Here is a 23,469-nt window from a genome sequence, read left to right on the forward strand (position 1 = left end):
AGAGCAAAGTTCATTTCTAGACCTAAAGGTCATGGATGTGACCTTCTCAAATGTCCTCTAAAAATAAAAGTGTAAAATAAAATACTTCTGTCACAGTTAGAATAATTTATTTTTTGAAGATCTTTGGGCGCCTCTGAGTCCACCCAGCTCTAATGGATACATGACATTAGTTGGGGAAAAGTAAAGGCGGTTGGTCGTTGTGCTGGCCACATGACACCCTTGTTAACCGTAGGTCACAGAAACATGACCTTACATCATCTGCCATTTAGACCACAAGGGGAACTTTACTTGTTACTTTTAAGCACCACATGTGTACACGTGGTAACGCTCCGTTTTTTTTTAACTTTGTTTGTTTGTCTCCCATTGAACTTTGTTGTTGTTAAGAACGTTGTTGTCTGTTCGTGATCACTTCATGCCATCAACTAGTAGATGGGGGCGTGGTGGTGTTCTAGAGTTGACATTTATCTAATCTTCAAACAGTTGCTCGAAACGAACTAAAGGATGCTACTAAGAGTTAGCACGCGACTTATCTTGACACTTCTCTTTGTAAATATATTGCTATCATTGAAACATGTCTGACGTTTTCAAAGATAAGTCTCCACATACAAAGTACACTCTACAAGCCAGTACTGTATAAATATGTGTTTTCAACTGGTACATACTACACACACATCAATCCAGTCAAAGTCTGAACCAGTCTCTCTAGGACTATTAGATTCAGACTACTAGATAATAGGTCGAGTTGATGTAAGTAGATAAAACCTTTCCTAAAGCTAAAGGCTTTTATTTTTTTTAAAGTAAATTATGCCCGTAGTTTTTGACGTAAATTATACCCTTAACTTTATATCCGTAACTTTTAGGTTAATTATGCCCGTAGTTTTAAGGTAAATTATATCGATATGTCCGTAGTTTTGAGGTAAATTATGCCCGTAGTTTTTGAAACAATCTCTTTGTGAGCATGAAAAGAGAGGGGGGGGGGAAGGAAAGCTTTGAAAAAACGTTCTATTGAGAGTGTCTTTGTCTCCTGAAAGAAAACAAATAAAGTGGAAATACATTTTTGTGTTCCAGATGACTTTGTTGGTATGTAACTCTCTTTACCTCAACCTCCAGTCTTGTTCTGATTTGTAGATGACTAATACCTATAGCCTAAAAGACCATTTTTATCATTCAAATGAAAGGATGTTATAGTTATTAGAAAACCAGGGAACGAAATGATAATATACTTTTAAAAATATAGTTTGCAAACTCCAATCAAATGACAAGTAATGATTAATGTTCTTCTTTTAAGTTTCATTGTAAAAACGATGACTGCTAACTCATTGCTGAATTTTAATTTCTTGTTTTCGTTCTCTTTGCAGCGAGATGGCTCCAACTACTATTAAACTACTTTATTTTGACGCCAGAGGTCGTGCGGAAGTATCACGTTTGGTACTAGCAGCTGTTGGTCAACAATTTGAAGACATTCGCTTGCCCAGAGAAAAGTGGGCGACAGAAAAAGCCAGTAAGTTATGAGCATGGACATTTGATGCATTGACTAAGTGATAGCGATATTTATGACAATATTAGTCATGATATTAACTGTGTTATTATATATGTTATTAGCAATCATATTAAAGGTAAAGATGAATGAAATTAAGATAAGATGAAATTTATTTTGACAATACTTTAGGAACGTTAAATATTTATAACCTTTTTTATTTTCCATAACGTAAACAATGTAATGAATAATAAAGTAGATAACAGACAGCTCCACTCGTACTAACAAGTAGATAACAGACAGCTCCACTTGTACTACTAAATCTTGGCTATAGAATATCTACATAAACAGAGAGTATATTTGAATTTGACCCAAACTTAATACAATAAGATCTGTATATATCTTCAAGTCAAGTATTTCTGCTAGAAAAATATGCAAAAAAAAAAAAAAAGCTCTCTCGCTCTTTTAAATTTGCATATAATGAAATCACACTATATAAATTTTCCACCTAATCAAAGAGCGTGTTTCACTTAGAATATAACTCACTAATTCACTGATTGACTTCTTTTTTTTTTTATCCCATTTCGAACTAAAAATAAAACCCTTCCATACCTTCCATTCCATGTCCCTGAAGTTGTTGGAATACATAGTCGACATAAAAACGTGCTGATTATTTTTTTACTATTTTATGAAATCATATTTTAAACTAATGGCTGCCTGGTTGTGTGGTATCTGATAAGTGCTGTCGCCTCAATGATCCCGGGTCATCGTTTTTATATGTGCTGTCGTCTTAAAGAACCCAGGTCGTTGTGTGGTATGTGGTATTGTCTCAATGATCCCAGGCCTTCGTGTGGTATGTGCTGTCGTCTTAATCATCGCAGGTCTACGTGTGGTATGTGCTGTTGTCTCAATGGTTCCATGCCTTCGTGTGGTATGTCCTGTTGTCCCAATGGTTCCAGGCCTTCGTGTGGTATGTGCTGTTGTCCCAATGGTTCCAGGCCTTCGTGTGGTATGTGCTGTCGTCTTTATGATACCAGGACTTCGTGTGAGCCCTGGTGGTAATTCTTCGGCCGTTTCGGTAGTCCTACCGGCCACCGGGAAATTAGCCAAGATCGCCCATATAGCCAGTCCGCCCATGGTAGGGAGTATTATAGAGTCATATAAAATACATAACTAAAAAAAAATACATATTGATTTTAGATCTAGATTCTAGATCTATACGAAATCATTCATCGCTTGGGTAAACCATCTACTTCTTATAGTAGCCTATATATCTAATATATAAAGCAGAAAGTAAGGCGTATGATTGTATCTTTGTCCCGCATAGAAATCAAAACCGTATGACCAATCATAATAAAACTTAGCATACATTTTCTTTAGATCATGGCCGAAACGATCGAAACCATAGTGTATGTTTAATGTCCCTCCACAACCGGAAATCCCTTAAAATAGACATTAAGTACCTAATTGTAGCCTATGAGATTAAAGATTAGCCTAAAGATGAGGTACAAAAAAAAAACTTTTAACAAATTGGGTAAATCAGTTTTCAAATTATTTTATATTTGATATGAATATGTCGGCTGAACGGCCAAAGCCATTTTCACTTGCTCTTCAAAAAATCCACCAAGTCACATGGCCTAGTTAGACTTAAAATGTCTTAATCAATACGAGACAGTTATCGAGGGCTCATAGATATTGGTGCACCGAGTGAGTTCTTTTAGCATTTCATTTAAAGAATTAATTCCATATGACGTCAGTAGACAAAAATCCATTACGTCACACGGTCTAGTTAGACTAAAAAATGTCTTCATCAAAACAGCTCGGTATAATAATGTTTATTAAACCTCGTTATCTGACTCGTATTTTAAAAAAAAGACATAATAGATAGATTTAGATCTAATCTAGATTTTTTAAACTAGATCTGGATTTATATTCTAATTATATTAATTGTAGATTCTAGATCTAGAATTTCTAGAAGTTCTAACCCTAACCCTAACCCATCAAAATACAGAATTTCAATTTTTAGACTTAAAGTGTAGATTTTGATTTTCAAACGTCTAGATCAGTATTGCAATGTTATAATGTACTAAAACTAATCTACTATTTTTAAATTTAATGTTGCATTAAGTGTATTGATAAAGTATCTATTTTTGTTTTGCATAAATCTAATCTAAATTACATTTAAATTATTCCAAAATATATATTTTAGACCTAGATCTAGTAGATATAGATCTTAAGAGTGCTAAATCAGAAGTTTAGTTTAGGTAGATCTACATCCTTATTCTAGTTCCATTTAAATGAAAATGCGATTAGCTCTGTTGATAACTGTGCTGAAACATCGAGGTACAAGCATGATACATCTATTGTTTTCTTCTTTTTTTTTTTTTAATTACAAATCAATGCTGAAAGATGATCTAAAATCGCTTGTCTGATATATTGTACATATCCGGTAGATGTCATGCCGTAATGTGTTATATATCTCTTTAACAATAATAGGCTATTAGTTTGTAACCAGTTTGTTATTAAGTTAAGAGCAATGCCTGGTTGTACGGTTAGCGTGCTGAACTGATTATCTCGACGGTCCCGGATTCATACCCTGCTCGCTGCCATCCTCCGTCGTCCAGTGAGAAGTTAATTATTTTTAACTTAGAAGGAACATCCAAAACATGTAAAACAAAAAAAAATCATTTTTATACAACGGCAAATGAATCTTTGTAACATGACTTTTGATAATCAAAATAAAATCCCGTCTTGAATATTCCTTGCGAATTGGCGGATCCGACATTTTATTTCGCTGTTATATCCAACATAAAGTAAAATGTTTGCAACCATTTGACTCTAATTGAGGGTGATTCATGCCTTTTTCATTTAGGAATGTATTTATTTCATTCAAGCACAAAACGTTTCAATACCTTCGGAAAGCCATCGCACTTTATTGGGAAGAAGGAGGTTGGAATACTTGAGTCTTTATTTCGTTTAAGAATTCTTTAAGCTGACGATGCTAGAGTGCTTTTAACAAGACGCTGTAAACAATTATGAGTACCAAAGTCATAAAGTAAAAGAGTAAGGTTCCCCTTTCAGACCTTGCGATCTCTAGGTCAGATGATACAAAGGTCATCTGTTTCTGTGGCCCACAGTTCACGAGAGTGGCCAGCACAATCTCCTTTACTTTCCCCAATTCATGTCAAGTTCTCATTAGAGCTAGTTGGACTCAGAGGCGCTCAAAGATTCCGAAGTTAAAAATACCAGTCTTCACCAGTATTCGAACTCGGAACCTCGTTTCGAAGACAAGCGCTTTGCCGCTCAGCCACCCCGCCTCCTACCAAATTCATGACCTCAACTATTTCAGCCGGAAATGTTTGGGCACAAAGCGGTGTATTATGTAGTGAAATGTAAGAATTTCGTTGTTTTTTGCTCCAAAATATCGTTGTTGTCTCTTTTTTTTTCAAATTTTAAAATAACTTTAAAACAATTTTCATCTACGACCTTGCTACGCAATTATTCTATTCTAAAGATAAACCAGGCACAAATAAACACGTTTGTTCTCAACTATATGACCTTGAAGCGCTTACGTTACTTGATAATACAAACTTTGAGAAGGATAATTGGTTTCTTACTCTTCTAGTTGAAACAACAAAATCTAAGTCACAGCCAAAGCACATGGTGAAGACGCCAAATTGTCTTCCGTTGAAAAGCAAATAAAAACCTACCCTTCGAGAGCTGACAGAAGACAGTGACGTGGCACTAGCAAGGGGTGCGGTGAAAGCGAGTACAAAAGGTTGAAAGATAGAATCGGTGTCTAATCCTCATTAATAGATTCAGAACGATTTTTTAATGTTTTTTTTTCGATAAAATAAATAATATGTGCTTTTGGAACTAAAGAGCCGTAGCTTCTTATCCAAAGAGCCGCATGTGGCTCGCGAGCCGTATGCTGCCGACTCCATGTCAGACTAGAATAAAGGATCAAGCAATATGGTATAGAAGATTTTTAGTTTAGTGCTAGGCCTAAAGATCCACGTAGAACCTTTCAAGACAGTAGTCTAGACTCTCGACACACGCTGCGCATAATGTTCATGAACGTCTGTTTATCTTTCTAGCCGTAAAGATCCACTTAGAACCTTTCAAGACAGTAGTCTAGACTCTCGACACACGCTGCGCATAATGTTCATGAACGTCTGTTTATCTTTCTAGCCGTAATTATTTTCCACGTTCCTGTCACGCGCCGCTGGGATAGGCCCCCATTGCTTGGGAGGTGCCAGCTCCAGCCGGAATACTGCTGTTGAATTAGTAATAGCCCGGCCGCTGTTATGTGTCCTCGAAGTGGGAGTGACACAGCTAGGGTGGGGCAAAAATCAACGCTGATTGGGCAGGCTGCGGGTGCTGAGAGTTGAGTTCAGATGCAGGATTTAGTACTCAGTGTTCGCTGATGTCAAGGTTCCTTCCTCCAGCCACGGAGTTAAGGGTGGGTTCAACAGGAACAGGAGTCCTGGAAGTTGTTGTATTGAGCCAGGGGGGCTAATTGGGATTCCGATATAGTAGCAGGGAGGAATCGATGATTCGAATCCCGTAGCAGGCAGGAATTCCACATTAAACAGGATGTGTGGGGATTCTGTGACAGGCAAGAATTCCCCGTAACAGAAACCAGTTGGTGTCTCCAGTCGCAATCAGGCACAAGATGCCAGTGAAAAGAACAAAAAGTAAGGGAGAGCACAATGAATGGAGTCTGTGAATGAACGTTCTCAATAAAATGTGACGACTGCTGGCGAGTTGAGAAGTTTGAGACTTATAGGCCGCTTGGCCGGAAATAGGGATAGATAATGTGATATCCGGTCAGGATTAGCGCATCCCACTTCATTGCCAATGGGGTATTAAGAACACACCAAGACGTCAAGCGTGACGTGCGCTCAGGGTCTAGACAAAGGATAGGGAACAGTCTGGCAGCCTCGCAAGGAACTCAGATCGTCTCGCGCTAGTAATAAAGCTAACACGGTTAACAGACTTGACATTAGAATAGAATAATGGAGGCTTGCCCAGATGGGCAAACTGGTGAGTAGCAAATGTGGTTTGACATTCGTACTAAGAGAACGGGGAGATAAGCCAAGGAACATGACAACGTGGTTGCCCATGTGCTAGAGTAAATCAAGCGAGAAGAGAAAAAGGTTGGGGTTAGCGGCTACAATTGGACCTAGAAAGTGAAAATATTAGGATGAAATAAAAAAATAAGAATTAATGTAATAAAAATGAGTGACACTGTCAGCAAGCTTTTGGTCTGTGACATTTCCGACGGAAGAATTATTCATTTTACCTACTTGTAAGTCAATAGCCTGTTATTATTAAACTCAATTACGTTTTGTTTGTTAAAAGAAAAAATTATATTTGCTATTGAATTATAGAACACTGTGTGCTTTTTTTTTTATAAAACGTACATTATAGTGTATAGAAGTAAAAAGTAATGATGTTATGGTATCAAATCAACAATGATGTAACGTCAATTAGGAAAGAGTTTATGAATACATGCAGGAATACCCACTGACGTATGTCTGTTCAAGATATTGGTTTTCTAGACCTCCAGACTAAATTTAATTTTAAGATTATATTTTGAAAAGTTATAACGGTCAAACCAGAGATTTCCACAGGTGGTCATTTAGCTAGTGATTCTTTTCCCAAAGATATAGGCCTTATATAAACTGTCAAAATGTCTAGGAAAATCGTTTCCGAGATCTGTATCCAAGTTTTTGTGTTGTTTTTTTTCTCATAAAGCATTTGCAAGCTGATAAGAGAAATTGTAAAAAAAAAAAAAAAAAAAAAAAAGAATTGATAAAAAAATAGTCATGTAGTTGTGTAGCCAGATAATCAAATAGTCATGTAATTGTATAGCCAGATAATCAAATAGTCATGTAATTGTGTAGCCAGATAATCAAATAGTCACGTAATTGTGTTGCCAGATAATCAAATAGTCATGTATTTGTGTAGCCAGATAATCAAATAGTCATGTAATTGTATAGCCAGATAATCAAATAGTCATGTAATTGTGTAGCCAGATAATCAAATAGTCATGTAATTGTGTAGCCAGATAATCAAATAGTCATGTAATTGTGTAGCCAGATAATCAAATAGTCATGTATTTGTGTAGCCAGATAATCAAATAGTCCTGTAAGTATTTAGTGAAACAAAACGAAATAATTCGTATTACGTTCAAAGAATGTTCATTTCATTGCTAGCCTGTTGGATGTGTAGTGTATGATACTCGTCTTTGTTTCTAGATACGCCATTCGGTCAGCTACCAGTGCTTGAGATAGACGGCAGGAGGTATGCACAAAGTTTAGCTATAGCAACGTATTTAGCTCGTGAATTTGGTAAGTTTTTATGTACGTATTTCGCTAATGAACTTATTTGTATTATCACCCGGCTACGGCCATTGATTTGTTCCCAAGCTAGATTTTGTTTCTTTTGGCAGGAAACTATTTTTTTTTTGGCATTTCCAATAAAAAGGCCAGCAGATTAACGCCCCTTCTCTTTTCTACATACTGATAGCCTGTGAATTCTACCGTTACGTTGAATTGCAATGTCCCGCTTTATGACGTCCCCTCTATAATGGAATGTATAAGCGTGTTAATAATGCAACCATGAGAAATGGAGAGCGGATGGGTTTGGTTGTGTAGGCTTAAGAGTTTCTGATTAAACCACGAAGTAGTCTGGCGTAAGTCAAGCGAATAAAGAGAATAGGTGGGAAAGTTGAAGGGGAGTTGATCCGTGAGACAGAATATATGTGCATTTCTAGTGAGCTCGATTTGGTTAAATATCATTTCATTTGTTCCTACATACATCAACTTTTAATTTTAATCCGTAAATGTTGTTAATAAATTTATATTTAGTTTGTTCAAGTTTATTTAAAACTCTATATTAAGATTACATCAGTATAGTTGTACTAGCTATTTGGAGCTACAAACCAACGACCGAGTATCAACATCCTCGCACACTCTCATACTTTTGGACAGTGAAATCTAATATCAAACTTCTCTCACTTCCCTTCCTCCCCCCCCCCTTCTAAAAAAATGTACATACAATCTCTGACTAATTATATCGGTTTCTCAATTCTTTATCACAATAGTTGATAGTCTCTATGTTGCTTTTTTTTTGTCTGGAACCCCCCCCCCCTTTTTTTTTTGCACCCTTGCCATCTTAACACTTTGTCGTGAATGTTTATTTAGGTCTTTCTCCTCCCTTGGATTTGGAACAGTTCGAAAGGGATGCCACTCTTTGTGTCCCACCTCCCTAAATAAAAGGCATTTATAAATTTATAGGCCCTCATATTCATTCTGACAATTCTATGAATTATTTATTAAATAATTAATCTCTCTATGAGGCTATGTTGATGTAGATCTAGTGCTTATTAAATACAGTGTTTTATGTGGTCGTTGTGATGTGCCTACATGTCCTGTAGTTAGTAATGTGCCTACATGTCCTGTAGTTAGTAATGTGCCTACCTGTCCTGTAGTTAGTGATGTGCCTACCTGTCCTGTAGTTAGTGGTGTGCCTACCTGTCCTGTAGTTAGTGATGTGCCTACCTCTCCTGTAGTTAGTGATGTGCCTACCTGTCCTGTAGTTAGTGATGTGCCTATCTGTCTTGTGGTTACTGATGCCTGTCTGACCTCGACAGATTACTCTGGAGATGTCTGGGTTTCTTGTGCGGGTGTATTCAATGCGACTAACCACTAAGACTTATACGCACATACAAAGAAAGTAACAAGTGAAGAAAAGAAGTCCAAAAACCATTAGATAATTCAGATGAATGTTTAATCCAACAAAAGGCCACAGTCGATGTCTCTGTCTATAAAATACGTCTTACCCTTATGAAATCCTATCACCAACTGATTTTCTGTCTCTAGGTAGCCTCTAACCCACTAAGTCATAACGTCACTAGTCGCGTTCAAAGTCCGTCAATTATATGGTGAAACATCACTATCCACAACTTAGTTCACTCTTTACTGACGCACCTTGTAACCCATCTTCACAAACCGTATTACCGAATTGGTGATTATGAGTAAGAATTTTATATAGCATATGTACAAAGCTTTATTACTCGCCAGATTGTTTAATATCTCTGTAAGAATAGCCTTTAAATGCTAGCCCTAAAATAGATGTAAAAAAGCCAGAGGTGTCTACACAATTCTTACATTGACCTAAACTAAAACGCTATTCATCTTGTCTTTACGATTCCTGTTCATTCCAGTTTTAAGGTGCATAGTAAGAAGAACCTGTTTTGTGTTCACACAAACTCTTAGCGGCCCTTTTTGATAACCTTCGCCCCAAGGCTGTAGAGCGCAGTCAGCCCACGGCCAAAGAGCAGTTCTTTTATTTCACCTTTATTGCTAACTTATGAAGAGGGTGAGAAGAAGAATATGGGAACCTGACATTTGTCGGAGCAAAGTAAAGGTGGTTGGTCGATGTGCTGGCCACCTAACACCCTGGTTAACCGTTGGCCACAGAAACAGATGACCGTTACATCATCTGCCCTTTAGATCGCCAGGTCTGAGCGGGAACTTTAAATGTGACAAAAGGACGGACAGACTGACCTTACAAAACTAATTAATAATGGCTCCCATTTTAAGACATTTGAAGACATTTTCCGACACGTAATGCGAAAGAAAATAATTCTTGCTAGCACTTATGTAAAGAATACAGTTCATGTCTCCTCATGGTCTCACAAAGAAAACTTGAGTTACAGATATAGAGAAGTGTCTCCTCATGGTCTCACAAAGAAAACTTGAGTTAAGACATAGAGAAGTGTCTCCTCATGGTCTCACAAAGAAAACTTGAGTTACAGATATAGAGAAGTGTCTCCTCGTGGTCTCACAAAGAAAACTTGAGTTACAGATATAGAGAAGTGTCCCCTTTCAAACTAAAGGACAAGCATCACGTTTCAGTGGCTTTTTTATGCGGCCCGAGACATGAATGTCGGACATTTATTTGGTCCGCAAGTAGACTATGGCTGGGTATCACGTTTGAGAAGTACGAATGAGGTCTGCTACTCAGTTGACTAGTTCTAGTTGTAAAGTAAGTCAAACATAGAAATAATGGAAAGAAAACATAAACGTTCGTTTTAACTTTACACATGAATTAACAGTCCTAAAGGGGAGGGCAGGGAAGAACAATAATGTCAACATGAGAAAAGAAAGAATCGCTTTAATTGAATGCTAGAATAAAATTAGAATTGTAACTGTTACAAAATGAAAGGTTGTGTGTGTGTCTGTGTAAACATTTGTGGGGCCCTATGCGATATGAATTGCGAGGGGCCCAGTCATTTTATTAAATGAAAGCTGATAATGCCGTTTTCTTTTTATCGCGCATAGAATTGGAGTTTTCTATATTTGAATTACACCTAAACTGATAATTTTGTCTATTTTTAAGAGTTTTATGAGTTTTCAGGAGATTTTAATAATTTCAGGAGATCTCAAGGACTTTTCGTATATTTTGCAATTTCAGGAGATTTCCAAGATCTGGTAAATCAGGAGGCCTTGGGAATCCTTATTATAAGTTATGGTTTAATTTAATAATTTACTCATAGAATTTGCGCGGCGGACTTATTAAATTGCGGGGCCCAATGCGGCCGCATAGGTTCCAGTGGTCTGTGTGTAAACATACTTAGGGTTATCTTAATCATAAGGAATTGTTTATACGATGCATATCTCTCTGTACAGGTTTATACGGTACAACCAATGAAGATGGTCTTGCTGTGGATCAAGTAATTCAGCTGTCTATTGATTTGAGTTCCTCAATAGCTAGAACTCATCGCAAGAGAGATGAAACTAAGAAGGTATTCAAATCTCTAACTTTACAACTAATAAGGAAGACTTTTATTTGGCTATCAAAAAATAGTACTGTAGATTAAATTCCCTTTACTTCCTTAGGCTGAACTTGTCAAGAAAACTCAAGAAGTTGATGTCCCAAAGTTTTTGGAATTTTTTGAAAAACTTTTACATCAAAATGGTTCTGGTTACTTCGTTGGTGCCACTGTAAGTATAAGTCTACCTATTATTACAGTAAACTACCAGGTGACCGAGCCTCACTCGGATGAATAATTTGTTAAGGAAGGATATATACCCGAAGTCATTTTGGAAATATTTTTGTAACTACGAAAATAAACGATCGGGTAAAGACTATCAATCTGAAGAGTTACTTTTTTGTTCTGTTAGTCCTCAATGTAATTGTACATGGCGATTAGAATAGAAAGTCTCTTAAGTCCCCACAACAGTATAGAAAACCACAGCTAGCGTCGTAACATTTTACATTGCATCATTTGCGTAAAACTATTGGAATATTATTGGCTTGGGAGTGTGACAAGTCAAAAACTCGCTGTCAGAGTCACTCAAAATTATCACAGCATTAATTATTATTTTCATTATTTATTTATTTTATTTTAATTATTTCCCCATCCTACCCCTGAATTCTCCACCCGCACCACCTTTTCTCCTCCAGGCTAGACTTAGTTGACCACATTGGAGATAGCGAAGGCGCGTCCTTTCATTTATCTGCCCTTAATCGGGGAAAGGTAAACACCCAATCTCTTTTGTCTTGCCCGCCGGATGTCTGAAGGACGGTCGCGGTTGACACCGCCTTGGTTTGAATGCAAGCTAATCCTTCTCCCCCCCCCCTTCTCTCACGTCTCTCTTTGATCTAAGAGATTACCCTGGTCGACACACCGCGTGATATTCCAAGGTGCGGCTCCCACCTCGAGTCAAATCCACCCACGTGTAAGATAAATCTTAGCCTAGGACATTTCCTGTGCCCGCCCACATTTTCCAGGCATATATAAAGTAGATCCAAATCAAATCAGACCCTCTTATTTCTCATTGTCGTTGAGCTATCGAGTCTGGACTATATCATACATTCTTACTCCTAGAGGAATACCTGGTGGTAAGCCGAACTTAATCACAAGTTCCATCTTAATTACATTTGTGTATATTTCCTTTGGATATCATCATGTGTATTTTGCTTAGTTCATTTATATTTAATTAGTGCATTGTGTATTTCTCACTGGCGTAAGTAGAAAACATAAACATGTGCTATGTATATATTTTAGTATTGCATTAATCTATTAATGCTACGTTGCTCAATTGATCATTGATGCAACCGTGTATATATTTGTACATCTTATTTTATTTCCTTTATCTCGGTTGACCGCCTTGATAATTTTACTATCGCACTAATACTGCGCTTAGAAAGGAGATATGAGTTATCTCCCCTGTAATGAATTATCTCCCCTTTACTCATTTTACTCTAATGAGAGTTGCGCCGCTTGAACGGACACACCATTCAAGCGCGCTCCATTGTTCTCGACCCACGGTCATATGTAAACAATCATCTGGGTCGCTGACCACCGCCCAATTCAACCCCCCCCCCCTTTTTCTTTCTCTATCCACCTGTGTTGTTCATTTGAGATTATTATTTCCCCTTCTATGTACATTTTATGTTATTATTTCCCCTTTTATGTACATTTTGATATTGCTACTATCATACATCTATTTTCCAAATCCCATTTGTCATCACCTCCCCCTTGTGCTCTAAAGCAATTTTACCAATCTGACGAATGCACCTCAGTCGAGGGCATCGATAAGATGTATGAGAGACATGTCCTAACTTGTCTTTATTTATCCGCAGCCTCCCTCAGGTGTCTGCCTATTGCCTATTTATTGGATCAACTATCTATTTACCTGCATCTGTGCTTAGTGCTATTCAGCACTGCACTTGCCTACTGAGATCTAATCAACTCTACCACTTGGCGCTATCGGCATTGCCCGCCTATTCGACAGCCCACCTGTCAAGCTATTAGGTGCGGCGTCCCTATAGATTCAGATCTGTGTGAGACGTCATAGCTACGCCAACCCCCTGCAACTCACTGGACATATCCTGTCAACTACGCTGCCCACGGCAGATCAGCTCTGCCCGCAGTAACCTTGTGCCCACGGTAGCCGGCCACCCGCCCTACTGTGCCCACTACAGATATTAGATTTTGGGGATTGAGACTCCACAAGAGCTATATCACCGGCGTCCCTCTATCCGCTAGAGCGCCACCTCCAGCTGCAGAACCTCAAGCCAGGACACAGCCAGCTGCGACATCAACAGGAATACCAGCTAAGTCAAAGGACAAAGTGACATACTCTCTTATTAGGTGCAAGAGTGATGATTAAACATAATATTCTTTAGAGATAGATGCATACCCTCCCCCTTATTATTATTATATGTATATTTATGTAAATAAATATCCTTATATTTAACTTTTGTATCCACCTTTCATTGCTTTGTCTCGTTGCGTGTCTGCTCCCGATTCATATGCTGATAAGTGGGGGTGTGATTGCTTTCAAAAATAATCATCCCCTAGACATAAAACACGCCAAACACACGTCACATTTCCCCACCTGTCACAGGGAGAAAGTCTTTGCAGTGTAACTTCTAAAATGGTTAAGTTCTAACATTTAATAGTTCAATTAGTATATTCATTATGACTCTAGTACGAAGCATCAAGAGATGCAAACTCTCTACGTTATATGATAAAACGTGCACCTAGTAACAAAGTAAAATTGCGCATTTTTCCCTAAGAGACTTAAAAACATCGCGTTAGTATTCTAAGGAAGCGTTATTGTTGGGCATCTCTGTTACGCCGACCACCTTTCAACTCACTAAAAAAAATATTGCCATACGGGATAAGTGCTCTGCCCAGCGTGACTGTCGGACTATAAGAAGTTCGTTTCGTAAGAATATCGCTGTTTGTAGTGCGGTCTTGCCACCGTATGTCTATGATGGTTTGCAAATATCTTTGGTGAAGGCATTCAAGAAGTCTTAGTTACTTTCTATAAAGTACTCATGTCTCAGATCCACAAAGAGAGGTTGAGAGAACCACTGCTTGGTAGACACTGATTTTCTGTAGACAGGCGAAGCTATTTATTTCGCCACACTCTCGTTAAGAGGCGTCCAAAAGCACGACTATCCCTGATCACATATCAATATCCCATTAAAGCAATGCGTCATTTGATACAATGCTTCCCAGATATGTGAAGTGTTGTCTACCACGTTACGGGATGTCTATGCGAGGTGATCAATGGGCTGAGTAGGTTTTATTGGGTGACTTTTGCAAAATGACTTCCGTTTTGGTTTATAGGTAAACAAAAAGAGGCGGCAGTGTAATGAAAATTCGTTGATCGCTATCAGGATATCATTAGGCAATCTATGCGGCCACAGTGGGCCCCGAACTTTCTTAAACCCCGCGCTAATTGTAGGTGTAAATTGTTAAATTAAACCATGATAAATTATGATAGGGTTCACGTGGTCTACTTGGACATCTCCTGAAACTCTTTTATATAAAAATGGCTCACAGCAGTACACTAAGACATTTCTTCGTAAACAAGAAAAAGTTTTAATGATTCAATTGGCGTAATTAAACATTTGCGCACCATCTTATTGTAGATTGATCCATTATGAAACTATAGAAGAAAATAATGAAATTAAATATCTTTATGTATGTATGTAGACTTTATAAATTGTTTACACTTTAATTGCGTACACCCGTACTTTGTTATTATTTTGCTGGTGAATTATTGCAATGTGTTTAAGCTTCAAAGTCTACTGTCCCATACCAAAACATAGGAAATGGTCATAACACAGCTTGCTTGCTTTACTTGCACAACCAAGGCCGGCCCTAACATTTGCGGGGCCCTATGTGAAATGGATTGCGCGCGGACCAGTAAGGGTAGGGATAAGGATAATAAGTAAAAATAAAGATTTTGTATTAGAAAATAAATTCGTATTTGCATTACATATTTATTAAATGAAAGCTGACGATGCCGTTTTTTTATATCACGCGTAGGACTGGCGTTTACCATATTTATTGACACCCCAAAGTGACAATTTTGTCTTTTTAAGGACATTTTTATGAGTTTCAGATTTCCAGGAGCTCCTTGAAAACAAGGAGACCACGGGAACCCTATTATAAATTATATTGGTTTAATTTAATAATTTACACCTAGAATTAGCGCGGGGCTTTTGAACCTTCGGGGTCCACTGCTGCTTTTTTTGGTTAACCTATAAACCTCATGTTCTAGAAGTCACCCAATAAAACCTATTCAGCCCAAAGATTACCGCGCATAGACATCCCTTAAAGTGGTAGATAACTTCACATTATCTGGGAAGCATGGTATCAAATGACGCATTGCTTTAAAGAGAGGTTAATGTGTGATCAGGGATGGTCGTGCTTTTGGACACCTCCAAGCGAGAGTGTGGCGAAATAAATCGCTCCACATGTCTACAAAAATCAGTGTCAACCAGTGATTCTCTCAACCCCTCTATGTGGATCTGAGACATGAGTACTTTATAGAAAGCAACTAAGACTTCTTGAACGACTTCACCTATTCCGTATGGGGGACGAACATATTTTTGGCAATCTTTTTTTTTAGTAAGCTGAAAGGTTGTTGGAGTAACAGAGATGCCTCACAATAACGCTTCTTTAGAACACTAACGCGATGTTTTTAAGTCTCTTAGAAAAGCGCGATTTTACTTTGGTACTAGGTACACTATAACGTAGAGATTGTGCATCATTTGATGATTCTTACTAAAGCCATAATAATAAAGCTTGTCTTCGAGTCCGAAGATTAGTAAGGAATGCAGTGTTTCCCGTTGCTGCGCAGCCCCAGCTGTGACCTACATATTTTGCCACATCCAGGGCAAGCATAACCATTGTCCGCAGGTAGTCAATTTAGATTTCTTTTCGCCGTCTGCGTTTGTCCTCGGCAACAGATTTTCTTTTGGTCTGAAATGTGTATCCCGCAGCCTTCGTGAGTGACCTCCAGCTGTCTCGTTTGGCGGCCGCATACAACCAGCTGCTCTCTTCTATATCAGCCAAGGAAAGTTGACGCCTAAGCTGGTCTTTGAAGCATTTCCGTGGGGCGCCTCTGTTACATCGACCACCTTTAAGCTCACACAAAAAAAAAGACTGCCTTTGGCATACGTTCGTCTCCCATACGGGATACGTGCCCTACCCAGTGCAACTGTCGGACCATAAGAAATTTCTCTATACTGTCCATACCAGCGTTGGAAAGGACATCGCTGTTTGTAGTGCGGTCCTGCCACCGTATGTCCATGATGGAGCGCAAGCATCTTTGATGAAAGCACTCAAGAAGTCTTAGTTGTTTTCTGTTAAGAATCCATGTCTCAGAGCCATAATTAATATATTAATTGAATATTAAATGTCAAAAATTAACCATTTTAGAAGTTACACTGCAAAGACTTTTTTCCAAGCCTATGATAGCCCAATAGTTTTACGCGAAAGAAGCAATGTAAAACGTTAAGACGTGAGCTGTGGTTTTCTATAGGCCTACTGTTGGGGAACTTTCTATTCTAATCGCCATGTACAATTACCTTGAGAACTGACAGTTCCGAAAATTACAACAATATTCCAAAAATGACTTAGGGTATGTATCCTTCCTTAACAAATTATGCTTCCGAGCGAGGCTCGGTCACCTGATATTATATATATATATATATATATATATGCTAATAGCAGGGCCGGACTTAACCATTATGGGGCCCTATGCGAACCCGTTTCGAGGAGCCAAGTTTGGGTATGGAAGCGGATAATAAGTGAAATTTAAGAGTTTGTTTTAGAAAATAAATTCGTCTATGCATTTTATTAATTCTTTACTACGTACAGAATTACTTTACGAGCCTTGCGTGTATCATAATAATTCTGTTTCCTACATAGATCACGCTCAATAGCAAGAATTACCAAATATTTCAATCTATCTTTGAGAATTGTTGACCTCAAGTAATTCTTCATTAGTTTTAGGCGCGAGAAGCTACTTTCGCCAGATTACACAATTACGGCTGATGCATAATGACGCGCGAAAGATTGGCGTTTTCCATATTGAAGGACACCCCAACATGACAATTTTTTGTGTATATATTTCCGTATATTTTAAGGACTTTTTCGTATATTTTGCGATTTCGGAAGATTTCCAGGAGCTCCTGATAAATCGACAGGAGGGCGCAGTTTTAAGTTATAAAATGGTTTAATCTAATAACTTATACACCTTGAATTAGAGTGGGTCCTATGAAAGTGCGGGGCCCACTGCGGTCGCATAGGTTGCAGTGGCCTAAGGCAGGGCCTGCAAAATAGCGGCGTAGGCTACGCCGCCGGTCGAGTCCGAAGATTAGTGAGGAATGCAGTACTTCTCGTGGCTACGCAGCCCCAGCTGTGACCTACATATTTCCCCCCAACCAGAGCAGGCATAACCATTGTCCGCCTGTGATCAATTAAGATTTTCTTTTCGCCGCCCGCGTCTGTCCTCGGCAGCGGATTGCCTTTTGGTCTCAAATGTGCATCTTGCGGCCTTTGTGAGCTCCAGCTGTCTCGTTCTGAGGCCGCATTCAACCAGGTGCTCTATTTTATGTCTGCTAAGGCAAGTTGGCGCCTAAAGCGTTTTGTGAGGCACCTCTGTTACGTCGACCACCCTTTAGCTCACCAAAAAAGACTGCTTTTGGCATACGTTTGTCCCCCATATGGGACACGTGCCCTGCCCAGCGTAACTGTGGGACCATAAGAAGTCCCTCTATACTATCTATACCGGCGTTTGCAAGGACATCGCTGTTTGTAGTGCGGTCTTGCCACCTTATGTCCATGATGAAGCGAAAACATCTTCGGTGAAAGCTTTCAAGATTGGCTTACATACATGCATATCCTGCTCAGCTTAGCTGTCAAACTATAAGCAGTTCCTCCATACTGTCCATGCTAGCACTCGCTATTTGTGGTGATGTCTTGCCATCCTATGTTTATGATGGAGCACAGACATTTTTGGTGAAAGTGTTCAAGGAGACTTACTTGCTTTCTGTATAGTACCGATGTCTCAGATCCATATAGAAGGGGTGAGAGAACCATTTCTTGGTAGACACTGACATTTGTATGCAGGTGGAGTGATTTATTCCGCTAAACTCTCGCCTAAAAGCGTCCAAAAGCACTTCTGGCCCTGGCAAGACGGTTATCAACTTCCATTGAAAGCGAGGCGTCATTTAATACTATGCTTCCTAGATATCTAAAGGGGTCTACCACGTTTAGGGGCTGTCCACTTACGGTGATCTTTGGGACTGAGTAGGTTTTATTGTGTGACTTCTGGAACATGACTTCTATTTATAGATAGACCGAAAGAGGCGACAGCGTATGCGAATTCGTTGACCGCGTTCTGGAGATCATTTTCATTGTCAGTTAGAAGGGCGCAATCATCGGCATAGAGAAGTTCTGTTATGACCATCTCTTTTGTTTTTGTATGGGAATGTTATTTAACCTTGGTTAGGCCAATAATAGAATATGAATCCTCCGTTTGGGACCCCTCAACTCAAGAAAACATTAAAAAACTGGAACAGACACAAAATACAGCAGTGAGACTCATAACAAACGAATATTCACATTTGACTAGAGTAACACCTTTAGTAAAATCACTAAATTTAGAAAGCCTTCAGGACAGAAGGCTCAAAAGTAAAGTAGCAATCATAGATAAAACACTGAACCATAATCTTCAAATACAAAAACAAAATTTAATAAAATACTCTGAAAGACACAAAGATAAAGGCACATTCCTCGTCCCATATGCTAGGACAAATTTGTACAAACACTCCTTCTTCCCTAGTGCTATTAGAGCATGGAATGGGTTGCCTGAGCTAGCCAGGAAAACCAGTGACTTGGCTGAATTTAAGTCATTGGTTAATATGCATGACTAAATGCATGACGCGTAGGACGTAATCATCTTCTTTTTTGAAGTAACGTCTGTATTATATAAGATAAGATAAGATAGTAGACGTTGAAGATTGAACATATTGCCGTCTGAACGAAACAGGATGTAGATGCCTTCGTGCAATCGCTGCCTCATTTGACCCAGCATTACGCCAAAGCAAAAAAGCGAAAAGAGTAGGAGCAAATACGTAGCCCTGCTTCAAGCCATTTTCTATTGGGAAGTGATCAGAATGGTCATCATTGTGTCTGATTTGGCCTTTTTGTCCCATATGAAACTGCTTGAGAATGGATATGATTAGGAACATATGTGGGCATCCGAACCTGACCAAAATCCTCCATAAATCATCGCGACTGACCGTGTCGAAAGCCTTGGTGAGGTCCACAAAAGCAGCGTATAGGTTTATGTAGTATACTAGAATTAAATCTAGTCTAAAATCAAGACTAAGTCTAAGACTAGATCTAATCTGCCTAGAGCTACACTCTAGAGTAAATTCTAATTATCTTAGATTCTATTTCTTACTATATTTATAACCTAGATATATATATATTCTAGAAGTAGATCTATACTGATTCTATAGTTACCATTGTAAGTATTTGATTCGAATTCGACTTGAATATTTATGATTATATAGATTACAGATTATAACTAGATTCTATATGTATATGACTATTATGACAATGTCAATGGCATGTGTGAGATCAATTTTTCAAAGCAACTATAACTAATGGACTTCATCCAAAACAAGTTCATTCATATATGCACATGCGATTTTTTTTTATATATATATTTATAAGCTTAGCATTATTTTGGACCAATTGATTCGAAATTACGAAGAAAAGGTTGTTGTTAAATTTAACCGCTGCAATTTTGTTCATGAAAATAACTTAGTTGTTCTAGGCTTAGCTTAAGTAATAACAGATTAAAGTTTCGTAATTTTTTGTCCAAGGAAAGTGGGAGAATTAGTGTGTCACCATATCAAGGATTTTATATTTTACACACACACGGTTCATTACACAATGTGTAAGCGTGTAGTTTGTTGATGAGGGACCTTATCTCCCTTGAATGTGGAAACATTTCTCTAGTGCAAGTAGTTTGTTGGTGAGGGACCTTATCTCCCTTGAATGTGGAAACATTTCTCTAGTGCAAGTAGTTTGTTGGTGAGGGACCTTATCTCCCTTGAATGTGGAAACATTTCTCTAGTGCAAGTAGTTTGTTGGTGAGGGACCTTATCTCCCTTGAATGTGGAAACATTTCTCTAGTGCAAGTAGTTTGTTGGTGAGGGACCTTATCTCCCTTGTATGTGGAAACATTTCTCTAGTGCAAGTAGTTTGTTGGTGAGGGACCTTATCTCCCTTGAATGTGGAAACATTTCTCTAGTGCAAGTAGTTTGTTGGTGAGGGACCTTATCTCCTTTGAATGTGGAAACATTTCTCTAGTGCAAGTAGTTTGTTGGTGAGGGACCTTATCTCCCTTGTATGTGGAAACATTTCTCTAGTGCAAGTAGTTTGATGGTGAGGGACCTTATCTCCCTTGAATGTGGAAACATTTCTCTAGTGCAAGTAGTTTGTTGGTGAGGGACCTTATCTCCTTTGTATGTGGAAATATTTCTCTAGTGCAAGTAGTTTGTTGGTGAGGGACCTTATCTCCCTTGAATGTGGAAACATTTCTCTAGTGCAAGTAGTTTGATGGTGAGGGACCTTATCTCCCTTGAATGTGGAAACATTTCTCTAGTGCAAGTAGTTTGTTGGTGAGGGACCTTATCTCCCTTGAATGTGGAAACATTTCTCTAGTGCAAGTAGTTTGATGGTGAGGGACCTTATCTCCCTTGAATGTGGAAACATTTCTCTAGTGCAAGTAGTCTGTTGGTGAGGGACCTTATCTCCCTTGAATGTGGAAACATTTCTCTAGTGCAAGTAGTTTGTTGGTGAGGGACCTTATCTCCCTTGAATGTGGAAACATTTCTCTAGTGCAAGTAGTTTGATGGTGAGGGACCTTATCTCCCTTGAATGTGGAAACATTTCTCTAGTGCAAGTAGTCTGTTGGTGAGGGACCTTATCTCCTTTGTATGTGGAAATATTTCTCTAGTGCAAGAACGTTTCGTGTTACTTCCTTTTCAAATTTTTTGTTACTTCAAAATAGCCCAAACAACCCACAGGACGGTAGGAGTGGAGAAGTGGATGGCGGGCAGAGTTCGAACCCGGACCATCGAAACGACACGCCAGAGTGCATAACATACGAATAGGCAGCCATGAAGTTTTATGCTTTACTCTTTTAGTTATATCTGAATAATGTAATAGACTAATTGAGATTGTAGATTTAAAAAAAAATAATAGACTAATTGAGATTGTAGATTATTTTGTTTGTTTATACATTGAGATGTCTCTAAGTCTATTCACAAGTAGAAATAGAAAACATTCAAGAAACCCACGTTTGCATACATGCTTCAGTTTTATCCTGTGCCATCAAATTGTGCGCCGAAACGTTTGGTAATGCCCTGACCGAGTGTGATACCCAGTCTGCCCCTGCTTTGGGACATTTTTTTTATTCCATATGCAAGGACAAATTCATACAAGTGCTTCTCCTTCTCTAGTAGGTCTATCATTAAAGCATGGGGCGGGTAGACTGAATCAGCCAGGAAAAGCAAAAACTTAGCAGAGTCTCTAATTACCTCGCACCACTAGATTAACACATGAATATTACTTAAGCACTCACTACTAGATAACACATGGCTATTACTTTAGCACGCACCACTAGATTAACACATGAGTATTACTTTTAGTGTTGCCTCATTGACTGAATTATGCCTTACAAATGTTTGTTTCTTGAAGTATATTTCTCTTGTTTTCAGTTAGTTCGATCTGACATTATAATGTCTCTATACTTCGCAGTTAACTCTGGCTGATATAATTGTGTATGATCAACTGGACTCTCTGATTAAAAGAGGATTTGTCAATACGGAAATGTATCCATCGATTCAAGCTTTCATTAGAAATGTAGAAGGGAATGAAAATATAAAAAGTTACCTAAAAACTAGAACGGAATCAGATCACTGACTGACTGCATCTACGAACTGAAATATTCTGCGTTGATTCAAGCAGGAGGAATACGTTTAGGTATAAAATAAAATCTCTAGTACAAGCTTCAATGAAAGTTGTGTGTGATGTTTTAGCCCTATATAAACCACGCCTGACACTAAATGTGCAATAGATTATACTTGGCATTGAATGTACTTAGGACTATAGTTTGTAATAAGCTATTCTTTTACAATGAAAATGTAATAAAATGAAGTAAATAACATTGAGTCTGTTTTTCTTTGTAGCCCACATATTTACTATTAGCTTTATGTAATCTGTCCGTCTAAAGAAATAGAATTCCTTACTTGTCATTCCATGTGATCAGAAAATCAGATTTCGTTTTAGTTAAAATAGGAAGTAGACAAAATACCCTGAAACGCTATTGAAAATTCAATGGCATCATATCGTGTATCTTGCAAAGTTTAGGTGCAAAGGCAACTCCCCAGGCCTATGTCTCCTAAAGGCAGACGATATTTTTAAAAATATATTGTATGCACTATGCAAACATTTAAAAAAAAACACATCACTTTTAAAACAATACGTAAAATTCATATTAAATAATGTATTCTCAAAAAAAAAAATAAAATAATAATACCGTAATTCTGTTTTATTTTTAAAGAAAGAGCAAAGGAAAAAAATGTCCGTAAGATAATGAACAAGAACCTGGTCGGAGCTACAGCTCCTTGTAACCTTTTCTTTTATAGGATGTTGGTGATGCGCCATCTTGGTAAACCTACATGGATGACCTTGTGGTCTTTGGAACGAGGATTGTATTGAGATAGTGGATGTCTCCAGGCTGAATGATTGGTTGGGATCAGATATTCCTTACTTTCTGAAAGACGGCCGCTATCCGTCTTGCACTATCGTGATATGCATGTTATGTACGTAACGAAATTCGTGGATTTAGACTAGAGCACGAGTTCGGGCTACGGATCAATAGTTATCTGTAAAAACTTCAGTGCAGAGACTATTAAAATGCTATCCTGCTTTGAAACCCTATTGGTGAACAGAGCTTGCGGAACGACAAGCCGCCACCAATCAAAGGAAAACGTGCTGACGTCAGTGTCTGTGTAGAAGATTGGATGCTGCAAAGTAAAAGCACAACCTATGCCTCTAACACCGAAGCCTGCTAAACAAACAA

The 23,469-nt window shown here is 38.3% G+C and overlaps 1 protein-coding gene and 1 long non-coding RNA gene across 2 annotated transcripts; one reads left to right on the top strand and one right to left on the bottom strand.

The window, feature by feature from the left end:
• The first annotated feature begins 585 nt into the window (after nt 1-585).
• Nucleotides 586-22,549, top strand: LOC106078013 (glutathione S-transferase 4-like). Its single transcript, XM_013238741.2, has 6 exons — nt 586-747; nt 1,359-1,501; nt 7,741-7,833; nt 11,179-11,294; nt 11,389-11,493; nt 22,143-22,549. Exons 2-6 carry the CDS (start codon nt 1,363-1,365, stop codon nt 22,305-22,307), a joined length of 618 nt encoding a protein of 205 aa, XP_013094195.2. The 5' UTR covers nt 586-747; nt 1,359-1,362; the 3' UTR covers nt 22,308-22,549.
• On the bottom strand, nt 20,648-20,820 carry LOC129925890 (uncharacterized). Its single transcript, XR_008777657.1, has 2 exons — nt 20,775-20,820; nt 20,648-20,715 (listed from the first exon to the last, which is right to left on the bottom strand). It is a non-coding gene; the product is annotated as an uncharacterized LOC129925890 (long non-coding RNA).
• Nucleotides 22,550-23,469: the final 920 nt, after the last annotated feature.

This window comes from Biomphalaria glabrata, chromosome 4 (genome assembly GCF_947242115.1).
Source record: "Biomphalaria glabrata chromosome 4, xgBioGlab47.1, whole genome shotgun sequence".
NCBI classification, from domain to species: Eukaryota; Metazoa; Mollusca; class Gastropoda; family Planorbidae; genus Biomphalaria; species Biomphalaria glabrata.